General features: G+C 41.8%; 1 protein-coding gene and 1 long non-coding RNA gene across 2 annotated transcripts in view; one reads left to right on the forward strand and one right to left on the reverse strand.

Annotated features, from left to right (window-relative positions):
- The window catches only part of LOC122110051, a 28,522-nt gene extending 27,566 nt beyond the window's left edge, over positions 1–956 (reverse strand). Inside the window, exon 1 of the long non-coding RNA XR_006147803.1 lies at positions 885–956. This is a non-coding gene — a long non-coding RNA (uncharacterized LOC122110051). The remainder of the gene's footprint in view (positions 1–884) is intronic.
- Syne2 (spectrin repeat containing nuclear envelope protein 2) overlaps positions 950–14,412 on the forward strand; it is a 259,939-nt gene continuing 246,476 nt past the window's right edge. Inside the window, 1 exon segment of the mRNA XM_042682550.1 lies at positions 950–1,123. Coding sequence (XP_042538484.1) covers positions 1,048–1,123 — 76 coding nt within the window. The 5' untranslated portion in view covers positions 950–1,047.

Here is a 14,412-nt window from a genome sequence, read left to right on the forward strand (position 1 = left end):
AAGCAAGGTTCTGGAGATTCAAGCCTGTGAGCTACTTAGGAGACTGAGATCTGATCAAAGTTTAAAGCCAGCCTAGGTAGAAAAGTCTGTGAGACTTATCTCCAATTAGCCATAAAAAGCCAGAAATGGAGCTGTGGCTCAAGTGGCGGAGTGCCAGCCTTGACTGAAAAATCTTAGGGACAGTGCCCAGGCCCCAAGTGTTTTCCCCAGTACTGGAATTTTTTTTTCTTGATGAAGAGTGTTTTCTGTTGGAAGCAATCTTTAATTTCAAGGTGTTAGGGGGCTTCAAAAAGTTTCAAAACTTAAGGGCGGAGGTATAGCTTAGTGGTAGAGCATAACTGGGTATATGTGAAGGAGGCTCTGGGTTCAAGTCCAGAAAATTCCCCCTCCCCCCAAAAACCCCCCCACTAAAACAAGAATAACAGCAATAATAAAAGCAGGAAAGAAAAAAAAAAGAAAAACCAAGATGGCACAAGTAGGAGAAACTATCTCATAGAAAGAATTTGTTGGGAAATAAATAAATAATGGCTCATCAAGTTAGTTGGCTTTTACTTTCACTTCCTAAGTGGTGTTAGCTAAGCTGTGAGTGTTTCCAGTAAATGGCAACATTTGTTTGACCAGCCAAACAAGTAAATAAAAGTTCTGTAGAACACCCTGGAAGGTTGAAAGTTAAAGCATGCAATAACACCCAGAGTCTTAGCTTATATCCACTTCATTTCTTGAATTTTCTGAGGTAGCTTTCCTCTCTCAGCTAGTGTGGAAAGGCAGTGGTGCCTTTGGACCTCTGCCAGCAGCTCCCGAATAGGTCATAGGGCAAAATGCTGGTTATGATTCAAAAAGAAGGCGTAGTTATTTTGTTCTTCACGAACTAAGGAAACACTTACCAGAAAAGCAATCCTTGTTTGGTCAGGCTGTCTTTGGTTGCTGTTGTTTTTCTGTTTTCCAGAACAGAGCTGCAGAATTGCTAATGGCCACTTGCCTTGTTTTCACTTTCAGTTCATTTCTTTGGCTGAGATGGACTTGAGCTAACCTCCATTGCATCTGAGGATGGCCTCTGCTCCTGAGATTCCCACGGAGGAGCAGGTTTCCCTGGGCATCGATGACCTCCAGATTTCTCTGCAAGGTAATTTCAGTCTGAGGTTACACCCAGAGACTGTGGCACATTTACCCTCTCCTCACAAAGTTCTGTTGGTTTCTGTCTCTCTGATGGTCTGTAAAATATGTGTGCGTTTTTCTAAGTGTAGAAACCTTACAGTGCACAGTTCATAAATGTCTTTCTTGTTCACTTCTCTAGGAAAGGAAGGAATCCTGGAAGGAATTTGGTATTTCTTGTTTCTTGCTGTGAATACCTATGTTTTATGTGCATTGAAAATTAATTGACTATACTTTGGTTGGCATTGTTTCCAGTTACTTTTTATCTTGTATTAATTGTTATTATTATTATTATTTTGTTGGTCATGTGGCCTGAACTCTGGGCCTGGGCGCTGTCCCTCAGCTCTTCAGCTCAAGGCTAGCGCTCTACCACTTGAGCCACAGCGCCACTTTCAGCCTTTTCTGCTTATGTGGTGCTGAGGACTTGAACCCAGGGCCCCATGCATGCAAGGCAAGCACTCTACCACTGAGCCAACTTCCTAGCCCATTGCATAAGTTATTTTAAATGCTTGCCTTTATGTTGCTCTAACAGTTAGAAAATGATATTTCAGAGGCATGAATTATGTGTATAGATGCAAAGGTAGTATCTGGAGCCCACGCGCACGTGTGTGTGTGTGTGTGGTCATATTTGTGTTGTATTTTGAAAATTTGATAACCTGAAGCAAATCTTATGAGTTGTATAAACTTGGCTAATATAGAGCAAGGCTATTACATTATCCTCAAAAACACATAAGAAACTATATATTTTCAACAATCAGGTTATTATTTAAAAGCCGTAGATTTTTGGGCTGCGAAGGTAGCTCAGTGGTAGAGCACTTGCCTTGCATGCATGAGGCCCTGTGTTAGATTCCTCAGTACCACATAAGCAAAAAGAAGAAAGCCGGAAGTGGCACTGTGGCTCAAGTGGTAGAGCCCTAGCCTTGAGCTGAAGAGCTGAGGGACAGAGCCCAGACCCAGAGTTCAGGTCCCATGACCAGACCAAAAAAAAAAAAAAAAAAGTCATAGATTTTTTGCCATTTCTGAAAGATTCTAAGATGACATACTGATCTTTTTCTTTTTGTTGTAAATTATATTTTGAATCATTAGCTTTTTTTCTGTGGGATTTAGATGGAAATGTATAGCTATTGGAATAGACTACCTATACCAGGTTTTTAAAAGTGAATATTATAGTGTGTGTGTGTGTGTGTGTGTGTGTGTGTGTGTGTGTGTGTGTGTGCATGTGCACATGTATGTATGTGCATATGTGTATGTATGTACCAGCACTGGGGCTTGAACTCAGGGCCTCATGCTCTTCGTTGGCTTTTTCACCCAAGGCTAGAGCTCTTCTACTCTGCCTTGGCTCATTTCCTTCTTTTTGCTGATTAATTGGAGATAAGAATGTCTGTCCAGATTGTCTCTGAACTGTAGTCCTCATATCTCAACCTTTGGAGTAACTAGGATTACAGGCATGTGTCAGCAATGCCTGGCTAAATATCATAACATTGTAATTTTTTTTTTGGGTCTGGTCGTGGGGCCTGAACTCTGGGCCTGGGCGCTGTCCCTCAGGTCTTCAGCTCAAGGCTAGCGCTCTACCACTTGAGCCACAGCGCCACTTTTGGCTTTTTTCTTTTTGCTTATGTGGTTCTGAGGAATGGAACCCAGGGCCTCAGGCATGCAAGGCAAGCGCTCTACCACTGAGCCACCTTCCCAGCCCTGCTTGAGAGTTCTTGAGTTTAGATGGGAGACTTTATCTTTTTAAGTCTTAGTTTCCTGGTTTGTGTAACACAGATGATTTCTGCAGCTCTATTGAAAATGGCTAGTGATGCAGAACCAAGTGCTTGGCACAGATCCTGTCAATTCAGAATACTTAGTACATGTCTTTTTAATATATTTATATATTTACCATGAGAAGCTTTACCATCAGTCAGGGTCCAAACCTCATTGAACATTTAGGGGAACATTGTGAACCACAAGTCTTGTTCTTGCTGGGTTTTGTTTGGCCATTTCTCTTCACTGGCTTCCCACATAAATGGACTGAAGTCTCAACTCGGGGTGTGGTGCACAGACTTTTTCTCACCTGCCCTGTGTATGCCCTCTGCTCACTCCCACATCCCGTGGGTACCATGTGCCAGCTCCATTGCCCTAAGAGGCCATAATCCTCCCTGCCTTGTGCTTTCATTGTAGTTGTCTCCAGTAGCTCCCCCAGACTGGTCCTGCAACACTGGAAGGAATTCAGTTCCTGTAGCTTTCATCCACCTCAAAGTTAGCCAGCCTCAGCCTCCCCCAGAAGCTTTGTCTACTTTGCTTGCTTGCTTGTTTATTTTTATTTTTTAGTGCTGATCCTGGGCCTTATTCTCTCATTTAGCTTCTTAGATCACGGCTGGTATTCTAACATTTGAGCCACAGCTCTATTTCCAACATTTATTTTTGGCAATAGTAGGGCTTGAACTCAGGGCCTGGGTGCTTTCCTTGAGCTCTTTTGCTCGATAGCACACTACCACTTTGGGCCACAGTGCCATTTTCAATTTTTGAGTAGTTAATTGGAGATAAGAGTCTCACAGGGTCTTTTCTGCCCTGGTTGGCTTTGAACCGTGATCCCCAGATCTTAGCCTCCTGAGTAGCTAGGGTTATAGGTGAGAAACTTGGATTATTTCCAGCTTTTTTTTTTGCTGGCTAATTGGAGATAAGAGTCTTAGATTTTTCTGTCCAGGCTAAGTTTGAACTGTGATCCTCAGATCTCAGCTTCCTGGATAGTTAGGATTACAACCATTGAGCCATTGGTACCTGGTATTAGTGGACTTTTAGTCAAAGAATGAAGAACAGAGAAAGGAGAGGAGAAAAAAATGAAAGGGTTTGTATATATTTCTGAAGGTAACTTTAGTTTCAAGGGAAGATTAGTTGTTTGGGGGAAAAAAAACCGAACCCTGATAGATGATACTGTTTTCCTTAAGGACTATTAACTGAAGTTCTTGGCCATAGTCTGAGAATTAGGTTTTATTCACTATGTAAGCAGACTTTTATTTCCCCAAATTCTCATGTGCTTACTTCTCCTTGGTGTAACATGAGAAAGGAGAGTTTATATCACAGGAAGGGCTCAGAATCATTGTTAATTTTAAGTAAGCTCTTATTTTTGTTTTAATTTCTGAATCTTTCTAAGAGGCAAATAGAGACATAATGCCCTAATTAAATTATAAAGCTTACTTTATTTGGGCAAAAACTTCATTAGGTCTATATCCTGACTCAGAATAGTACCCTCAAGAAAAAAAAAAAAGAAAGAATCTGAAATGATATGGACTGTTCCATCATTGTGAAAACAGATGCCCCAGGTGCAGAGACTGAGATAAATTAGACCTGAAAATCAGGCATGATTTGTTGAAGCCTATAGAGTAGAATAACAGGCAAGTGCCATCTTCATGGTGGGAGTGGTTCTCGAGAAAATATCTTTATGAAGGGCTGTGAGGTAATCTGCCCCTGCCACAGTAGATTTTTATATTTGCTCTGTCTAGTAGGGAGAATAATGTTAGGAAGTTTGGATGGTTAGGAAGAGAAAGAAATGATTTGTGTGAATTTGAGTGTACTGATAGAAGAAAGAGAATTGAAAGTATTTTGTATTACTCTGAATGAAACACCTCTCAAATAAATTTAAGATGTAGAATTCAGGCCGTGAAAAAGTGTCTCTTGTAGAATCTTTCCATTTGGGTTTCTTACTTGGCATAGGAAGAAATTGTTCTTTCCCTTTTATCCTCAGGAAATAGTAACTGTATATATTTTTGTCTGAAACAGCATTCCTTTTAAGCTTTTTATGGGGGTTGGGGAAGGTACATCCAGGGAATAATTTTTTCAGAAAACAATAAGAGGTGAAATTGGGTGTGTCTCACAGAATCTTATAATGGAAAGGGAAAGGGATATTTTCTTTTCCATTTAATATCAGCTGAGAGCAAAATAGGAATCCCTTCAGAAATGTTGTTTTTTGTTTTGGTTGGTCGTGGGGCTTGAACTCTGGGCCGGGGCGCTGTCCCTCAGCTCTTCAGCTCAAGGCTAGCGCTCTACCACTTGAGCCACTGTGCTACTTCCAGTTTTCTGAGTGGTTTACTGGAGATAAGAGTCTCATGGACTTTCCTGCCCAGGGTGGCTTTGAACCACGATACTCAGATCTCAGCCTCCTGAGTAGCTAGGATTACAGATGTGAGCCACTGGTGCCTGGCTTAGAAGTGTTCTTGAGACAAGGATCTTTCAAGGAGTTGACTTCCAGCCCAGGAGTTGGGGATTTTTGCTCTTAGGCAGTACATAGCTCTTGGATGTTGAAAACAGGACTTATGCCGAGTGCTGGTGGCTCATGCTTATAATCCTAGCTACTCAAGAGGCTGAGACCTGAGGATCGAGGTTCAAAGCCACCCTGGGCAGGGAAGTCCGTGAGATTCTTACCTCCAATAAACCACTCAGAAAACCTTAAGTGGCACTGTGGCTCCAATGGTAGAGTGCTCACCTTGAGCTGAAGAGATGAGAGACAGCGCTTAGGTCCAGAGTTCAAGCCCCATGACTGACCAAAAAAAAGAAAACAGTAATTATGTGTGGAGAAGAAGGGTGAGAAAGAGATCCTAAAATATTATTTTGTCAAGGTGCTTCAATTAAACTATTTACAAACAAACTTTGAGAAGTTTCTATCCTCTGGAAAATGAAAAGCATGACAGGTAGATAGAAATCCATTTTGAAAATGAGTTAGATTGGCCATGAAGGCTGACCCATTGTGAAAATTTTGGTTTGCCTGCTGGATATTAATTAATCAATGAGACAGAGTTTTAACTACAGCCTATACTGGCCTGGAACTCACTATGTATCCCAGTCTGGTCTTGAATTTAAGATTTTCTGCCTCTGCCTCCTAAGTGCTGGGATTATAGACATGAGCCACCGTGCCCAGGTTGGTACTAGCCCTCCGGTATGCTAAACACAAGCTCTGCCACTGAGCTACCTCCCAGTCCCTCATCTTGAGAAATTCAAATTGAATGGGAGGCAAGTTTGAACTGTTCTGGACCTTTTTCTTTGTTATTTTTAGATTTAATTTTTTTTTTTTTTTTTTTGGGTCCAGTCGTGAGGCCTGAACTCTGGGCCTGGGCGCTGTCCCTCAGCTCTTCAGCTCAAGGCTAGCAGTCTACCACTTGAGCCACAGCACCACTTCCGGCTTTTTTCTTTTTTGCTCATATGGTGCTGAGGAATTGAACCCAGGGCCTCAGGCATGCAAGGCAAGCGTTCTACCACTGAGCCAACTTCCCAGCCCTAGATTTAAATTTTTTCTTTAAAAAAAATTTTAAATTGTCTCACAAAGGTGATCTAGAGGTACAGTTCCATAAGTCAGGTAAAGAGCACATTTCTTTTTGGAGAGTGTCTCACTCTTTCCCTCCTGTCCTCACCCATAAATTGTATTGTTTATTTTCAACATGGTGTCTAATGAGTACCATGGCTACATTTGTTCCCCCTTTGTCCCTCCATTTCTGTATCCCCATACCCCTCCCAAAGACCGATTAAGGAACAAAAAGACAAAAAGAAAATAAAAACAGCAACAAAGAAAAAAAACCCAATTATTTCCATTTCCTGGAGTTCATTTCAGTAAGTGTTTTGTATGATCAGAGGCACATAAACATTGTACCTTTGTGTTGCTCTCCTAAGAGTGTCTTCTTGTCTCACGAGTGTGAATGCCTAGAGTCCTGTATAATTTATCATGTCCTGGTGTATTTTAGATCTAGCTTCCTCATATGAGAGAAAACATGCGCCATTTGTCTCTCTTGAGATTGACTTTACCTCACTTAACATGATTTGCTCTAAACAGGTCCATCATTAAGTTTTTTAAGTCATGAAAGCACTCAATTTACAGAAGTAAATTATTATTTCTTTTCCTAAATGATGTAGGCCCATGCTTTAGCACAGTTGCATCTAGCTGCAGAGTGCTCCTTTATTAGACTGGAACTAGGAAGGAATGTGTGTTGTGTTACCTGTGCTGCCACATGAGGAGTTAACTTCCATGCATACCTGCCATGACCCCAGTGAATGGTTAACCACCTGCACGGACCTGTATAAAAGCATGCTCAGTCCAGACATGGCTTCATTTCTAACAATGCCTTCTATGTTTTATTTAGTGCCATCTATTATCATCTAGATGACATATTGTAAAAGATTCACAACCCCTCTGTGTAGGTAGCAATAGTTGGCAGGGCTCTGTGGTGAGAGGTGAGCTTTGTGGTGGGGTTATTATCCATTCAGTCCATTCATTATTTACTGAGTATCCTGAAGGAAGACTTCCAATTTATTTCTTATTTTTAGTAGCATTAAAAATTATTCATGTTCAGGACTCATAATTATAGCTAGATAGGAGGAATAAATGTCAGGAGACTATAGTGCAAACAACTACAAGTTAATGATGATACATTGTATTTCCATCTTGGCTTTTTTTTTTTTTGTCGGTCTTGGGGCTTGAACTCTGGCTTGGATGCTGTTCCTGAGCTCTTCAGCTCAAGGTGAGCGCTCTACCGCTTGAGCCAAGCGCCACTTCTGGTTTTTGACTGGTTTATTGGAGGGTTATTGGACTTTCCTGCCCGTGCTGGCTTTGAACCGCGATCCTCAGATCTCAGCCTCCTGAGTAGCTAGGATTACAGGCATGAGCCACCAGTGCCCCGCTCCATCTTGTTTTTTTTTTTATAGTTTTTAATTAAATATTTTTTAACCAGTCTTGGGACTTGGTCTCGGGGCCTAGGAGCTGTCCCTGAGTTTTCTTAGTCAAGGCTAGTGCTCTACCGCTTTGAGCCACAGTTCCATTTCCAGCTTTTTCGTAGTTAATTGGAAATAAGAGTCTCACAGACATTCTTGCCTGGGATGGGCTTCAACCACAACCCCAGATCGCAGCTTCCTGAGTAGTTAGGATTACAGTTGTGAGCCACTGGCACCCAGCTTCCAGTTTTGCTTTTTGAGATAGGGTCTTGCTATATTATATAGCTTAAGCTGGTTGGCATTTTTTTTTTTTTTTTTTTATGGTGCTGGTACATGTATATGAGCTTGAACTCTGGACCTGCATACTGACCATTAGTTTTTGTTTTTGTTTTTTTGTTGTTGTTTTTTGGTTCAGGGCTGGTGCTCTACTACTTATACCATGGCTACACTTCTGCTTTTTGGTGGTTAATTGGAGATAAGAATCCCATAGACTTTCCTATGCAACCTTACTTCAAACTGTGATCCTCTGATTTTAGCCTCCTGAGTAGCCAGGATTACAGATGGGAGTTACCTGCAGATGGCCCTAAACTAACAAATTCTCCTGCCTCAGCCTCACAAATGCTGGGATTACAAGCATGCTTCACTACTCATGGCTTAGATATTTGTGAAAAATGTATAGAGGGTAGATGTTATGTACTCTCATCACAAAATGACAACTGTGAAATATTACATTGATAATTACCTAGCTTTAACCATTTCATAATGTATCTGTACTTCAGAACCTCTTGTAACAGTGGAAACAGTGGCTCATACCTGTAATCCTAGACAGTCAAGAGATGGAGATTTTCATAACCATCATTTGAGGCCAGCGTAGACAAGAAGTTCATGGTACCTCATCTCTCAGTGGTACATGCCTATCATCTCAGCTCTGGTGGGAAGTGTGGATTAGGAGGATTGCAGTCTAGGCTGGCCTGGGCAGAAAACAAGACTCTATGTCAAAACTAACCAGAGCAAAAGGGGCAAAAAAAGGCATGAATCAAGCAGTTTCATGCCTGCATAGCAAGGACAAAGCCCTGAGTTAAACTGGCAGTAACCTGCTCCCAAATCTCTGTATCTGTATCTATCTGTTTGGTCATAGTATCTCCGGGCCTGTTCTCCTGGTTGAGTCTCCTGTAATTGCAGTTTCCTCTTACCTTTGGATAGTAGTTGCTTCAGTAACATTCTCATCCCCTGCACATGTGCATTAAGTGCTCTGTGCAGCATTCTCCCATACCTTTATTGCCACTAAGCTTGGAGAATTTTTTAGACCTTGAATAAACAGTTGTACAACAAATAACTGGTTGATCATTTCAAAGTGGGAAACAAACGTCTATGAAGTATTCTGAGTTAGAAGGGCTCAGGGGTTGTGAGAATTGTCAGCTAGGATGCAAACATGAGCCACGTTAGATACGAGGTCATGATGTGTCAGTGGTGTTGAGCATTGTGTTTGAGAGAGAAAATGTGTTCTACTTTATGACTGCAAGGGAATTCAAGATAATAATGTCTTAGAAAGAGGAACAGGAAGCTGTGCAGGGTGGTACATACCTGTAATCCTAGCTATTCAGGAGGTGGAGTCTGCAAGATAGGGAGTTCAAGGCCAGTCTGGGCTATATAGTGAGACCCTGTGCTCAAAAAGACAGAAAGAAAGGAAGAGAGGGCTGGAGGAAGACAGGGGGGACAGGGAGGAAATATGAAAACAAGAAAGAAGGAGAGAGAAAGAAAAGGGAGGGAAGGAAGAAAGGAAGGAAAGAAGGAAGGTAAGAAAGAAGGAAAGAAGGAAAGAAAGGAAAGAAGGGAAGAAAGGAAGAAAGGATGAGAAAAAGACTGGCCAACAGAATTAAGAAGAGGCTTCTACCCCTTTGCAGCAAAGTCTTAGGTGTGGAATTTGATTGACATGCTGAATACCAGTGAGAAAAAGACAGTCCTTAGCAGGCAATTCTGCTTTCCCACCAAGTTCAGACTGCTCAGTTATGACTAAAAGCAAATCCTGTCTGGGGTCAGTTTTGACTGCTTGGGTGATTATTACACCTTGAGAAAAACAATGTTCAGTCGTTCACTGATTGCCAGAGTTATCCTGTATCAACACATAAGTTTCCAGAAAGTTCCTGGTCATCATAATAGCTAATACTGTCTTTCGCTGGCTTTTCTTGGAAGATTGTTTATGTTGGCATTCTAAAGCTTTATAATCTTGAAAAGATTCCAACTGAATGAAAAATAAAACAGCTCTTTTGGTGTTTGCAGTCTATGGTATTTTTCAGGCAATATTTATGTTTTTTTTTTCCTAAGTTTGTATGCTCAGCTTTAGCTTCTGGGAACTTTGGTTCTGTTTTGCAAAGAGTTTGAAGATAAGCTTACATTATTCTGGGTCAGTTACATTTTGAAAACTAGGGCAAGATAAATCCAGGGTCATTTAGAGACCTGTTAAAGTGGGTTAACAAAGATCTCATTCATTCTTTATAGAAATAAAAATCCTTTTTAATTAGCCCCAAGAGAGATATAAGGTTTATTCTGTGCTTTTTTTGTGCATGTGTGTATAGTTGGGCTGATTGTAATTATTCAGTCCTTGAGGTAGCGTTTTAGGAAAAAAATAAAACTCAGAATATTACCTTGAAAGAGAGATTAAGAAGAAAAGATAATGTATTGATTTTTAAGCATTTGATGAGTTTCTGTGTGTGATTTAATATTCTGAAATTTAGAAGTCTCGTAGATGTCTTAGAACTTTCCTCATATGACTTCAGCGCAGGTAGTTACAGTTGGTCTGAATGACTCTGTGCTTCTAAACCATTCAGGGAAATGTTGGTGAAAGGTTAGTTCTTTTTTTTCTGCCAAAACTCGGCTTAACCTTACCAGGGCACTGTCTTTAACTTTTTCATTCAAGGCTAGTGCTTGGACTTACACTTCTACTTTCAGCTTTTTGCTGGCTAACGAAAGACAAGAGCCTCATGGACTTTTCTGCGTGAGCTGGCTTCTAACTGCGATCCTCAAATCTCAGTCTGCTGAGTAGCTAAGATTCCAGGCATGAGCCAGGAGTGCCCGGTACATTTGTTCTTGATACGCATGAGCACCAAGCTTTACTTCAACTAGGTATTTTCAGTCATTTGGAAGTGATCAACGCAAATACACAGGTAATTTATCAGAGAAATGTGATATTTGGATGCTCTAAGTGTGCATTTCTAGGGAGCAGAGACTTCAGATTTGGGTGAGTAATCTCTTCTGGCTAGTGAGGGTCTGGGGAAATTACAGGAGAGTACCCATATACTCTTACTGCTCACCTGCACCTTGGAGCAGGTCACATTTGGGTTTTTTCTGCTTCTGCTGTGCAGGCATGGGTGTCACGTTACAATTCAGAGGGTAGCTGGCAAAGAGGAGGAACACAAACAACCCTTCTCAAGTTCAGGAAGCACTGGAGTTCTTTCCAAACATGGGAATTGTAGCCTTTTCTTCAGTGAAGTAGGATTTTTAAGATTGGGCATTAGTTTTTGCTGTTCGCTTCTCTGTCTGTGGTTTATTGGTAGAACTTCCAGGAGTTTTGAGACATTTTGTTTTGAAAGTAGGGATGAATTCATGTTTACCTGGCAGTGAGCAACTCCAATGAGATGCAGAAGCCTCTGGTGCTCATATATAAGTGAGAGCGCATAGATATAACCAAAAAAATATCAGTAGTGGTGTAAACAGTTATAAATAAAACCGGCCACCCAGAATGCACAGGGAAGAGGATCATGCCCCATGGTAGGCAAGGGTAAATGCTGGAGACCCTATCTAAAAATAAACTAAAATGAGCTGGGAGGGTGGTTCCAAGTGGTAGTGGGCTTTCTTAGCAAGTGGGGAGCTCTGGGTAAAAGATCGAAATGGATTTATGTGCCAATGCCTGGATGACTTCTGATCAGAGGCAGCCTCTCTGAGAGGGCCAGTTTAGGGCCCGTTGGATAACACTGAGAGGGGTTGTGCAAAGCGAAGAGTAGAAGCATTGTATGCTGAGGTGTGCTGAGGTCAGGGAAAGCCTGGAGGGAGACACAAGATTGACTGATAGCAAAGGAAGCCTAATGTGGCTAGATTATGGTGGACAAAGGGTTGTCTCACTTGATATTGCAGAGCCAGCCAAGGCAGAGTTAAGGTGGAAATTATTGATATGTTATTTAATTATTGATTAAAACATTTTGATTGACAGTATTGAGGCTTGAACTCAAGGCTGCAAGCTCTCACTTAGCTTTTTTTTTTTTTTTTTTTTTCCACTCTACCACTTCAGCAATAATTCCACTTCTGCTGTTTGGTGGTTAATTGGAGATAAGACTCTCACAGAGGGGGAGGGAAGGGCTAGAGGGAGAACAACAAAGTAGGGGGTAACAAGGCTCAACGGAACTGTACTCACTGCCTTACTCATGTAACTATAACCCCTCTGTACAGCATCATTACAGTAAAAATAAAATTAAAAAAACAAAGAATCTCACAGACTTTTCTTCTCAGGCTGGTATCCAACCAAGATCCTCAGATCTCAGCCTCCTGAGTAACTAGGATCCAGGTATGAGCCATCCATGCCTGGCTGGATTTTTTTTTTAAGGCAATAAATACTTGCTATACTTTTACGAGTGTTGGTTAATTTATTCCTAGAACCTCATTTCTTATTTATTCAACAATGATCATTATTCAACAAGTTTGGAACACCTGTGGCATGCACCTGCTCATCGAAGCATCTTCAGATTATAGGCACTCCTGCAGGGATGCAGACTAAACCAGTGTAACATGATATGTGCTGCCAGGGAGGGGAGACTTGGTGCCATGAGTGTGTGGAGTGGGCACCTAACCCAGATTTGGCACTCAGGGCAGGATTCCCAAAGGAAGTGATTCCTAAGGTTTGGACCTAAATAATGTTAGCAGAAATGTGTTTTTGGCATATGAAGGCTGGGTGGTCACATTGGACATTGCATCTTTATTTTATTTTATTATTATTATATTATTTTTGGATCCGGTCGTGGGGCCTGAACTCTGGGCCTGGGTGCTGTCCCTCAGCCCTTCAGCTCAAGGCTAGCGCTCTACCACTTGAGCCACCTTCCCAGCCCAGACATTGCATCTTTAAAGAAATGGACACTTAGTGCAACTGAGGTATGGATAGAGTATGAGGAGGACGGGCCAGATGCTGCTCCAATGGGGTCTAAGGGCCTCTGAGTAGATGGAAGTTGGGAAGTTTTTCTAAGCATTTGATTGACTTAAATGGCTTTAGAAATCTCCTGGGCAGCAGTGGTGTGTGTGTGTGTGTGTGTGTGTGTGTGTGTGTGTGTGTGTGTGTGTGTGTGTGTGTGTGTGTGTGTGTGTGTGTGTGTGTGTGTGTGTGTGTGTGTGTGTGTGTGTGTGTGTGTCTGTCTGTCTGTCTGTCTCTCTCTCTGAGTCTGTGTGTGTGTCTGTCTCTGTGTGTCTGTGTGTCTTTGTGTCTGTGTATCTGTCTGTGTTAGCGTGTTTGGTATTTATAGAAATGAGTTTGGAGTCTGAGAGAAAAGATCTGGGCAGTGTAACTAACTGAAAATGATGTCTCCCTGATCTAGAGGTGGCAGTGAATGGAGAGAAATGGGCAGCAGGGCCTCTTGCCAGAAATGGTTCAGACCTATTCTTGAGCAAATGAGTAGATGATAGAACCATTCACTGAAGAAAAATGCAGGAGAACAACAACTTTAGTGGAGGAGGAGTTGGTTAGAAATGATGAGTCAGTTCTGGAAATGTTGAGGTTGAGGTATCTTTGCAATAGCCAAGTGGAGATGCTTAGATAACATTCCCATACACAGACCTGAGGCTCTCGAGACACACCTGGCTGAAGTGGAAGGGTTGACAGGCATTAGAGTATGCGGAAAGAAAGAAGGAAGAAAGAGAAAAAGAAAGAAAGGAAAGGAAGAAAGCAAGAGAGAAAGAAAGAAAGAGAAAGAGGGAGAAAGAAGGAAGGAAGGAAGAAACTTATTCCATTGTAGTAGACAAAAGTATTACATGAAAGAGAAATTCTAGGGAGAATATTACAGAATGGGGAAAAGCAAAAGGAGCTCATAGCAGAGCCTGAGCAGGGACATCCCAAAGAAGACTAAGAAGACTGTGTGATGTGGTTTCATGGCATCCAGAAAAGCATAATACAAGAAGGGGAGAAGGTAAGAAACAGGTGCAAGGGATTTTTGTTTTTGTTTTTTCTTCTTCGGTATTGAGGTTTGAACTCAGGGCCTCGTTGAGCCACACCCCCAACACCTTTTGTTTTCATTCGTTTTCAGGGAGGGTCTCATGTTTTCTTGTCCATCTGTGGTCCTCTGGATCCTCACCTCCTCTGTAGGTGTGTGCCATTGCTCTGGCTCCCATTTTGTTTTTTGTTTTTGTTTTTTGTTTTGTTGGGGTGGGGCTTGAACTCTGGGCCTGGGTGCTGTCCCTGCCCTCTTTAGCTCAAGGCAAGCACTCTACTACTTGAGCCACAGCACCACTTCTGGTTTTCTGGTAGTTAATTGGAGATAAGAGTCTCATGGACTTTCCTGCCCGGTCTGGCTTTGAACCCTTGATACTCAGATCTCAGCCTCCTGA

The sequence above is a fragment of the Dipodomys spectabilis genome, unplaced genomic scaffold, assembly GCF_019054845.1.
Source record: "Dipodomys spectabilis isolate Male_0828 unplaced genomic scaffold, ASM1905484v1 ptg000073l, whole genome shotgun sequence".
In the NCBI taxonomy this organism is placed as follows: domain Eukaryota; kingdom Metazoa; phylum Chordata; class Mammalia; order Rodentia; family Heteromyidae; genus Dipodomys; species Dipodomys spectabilis.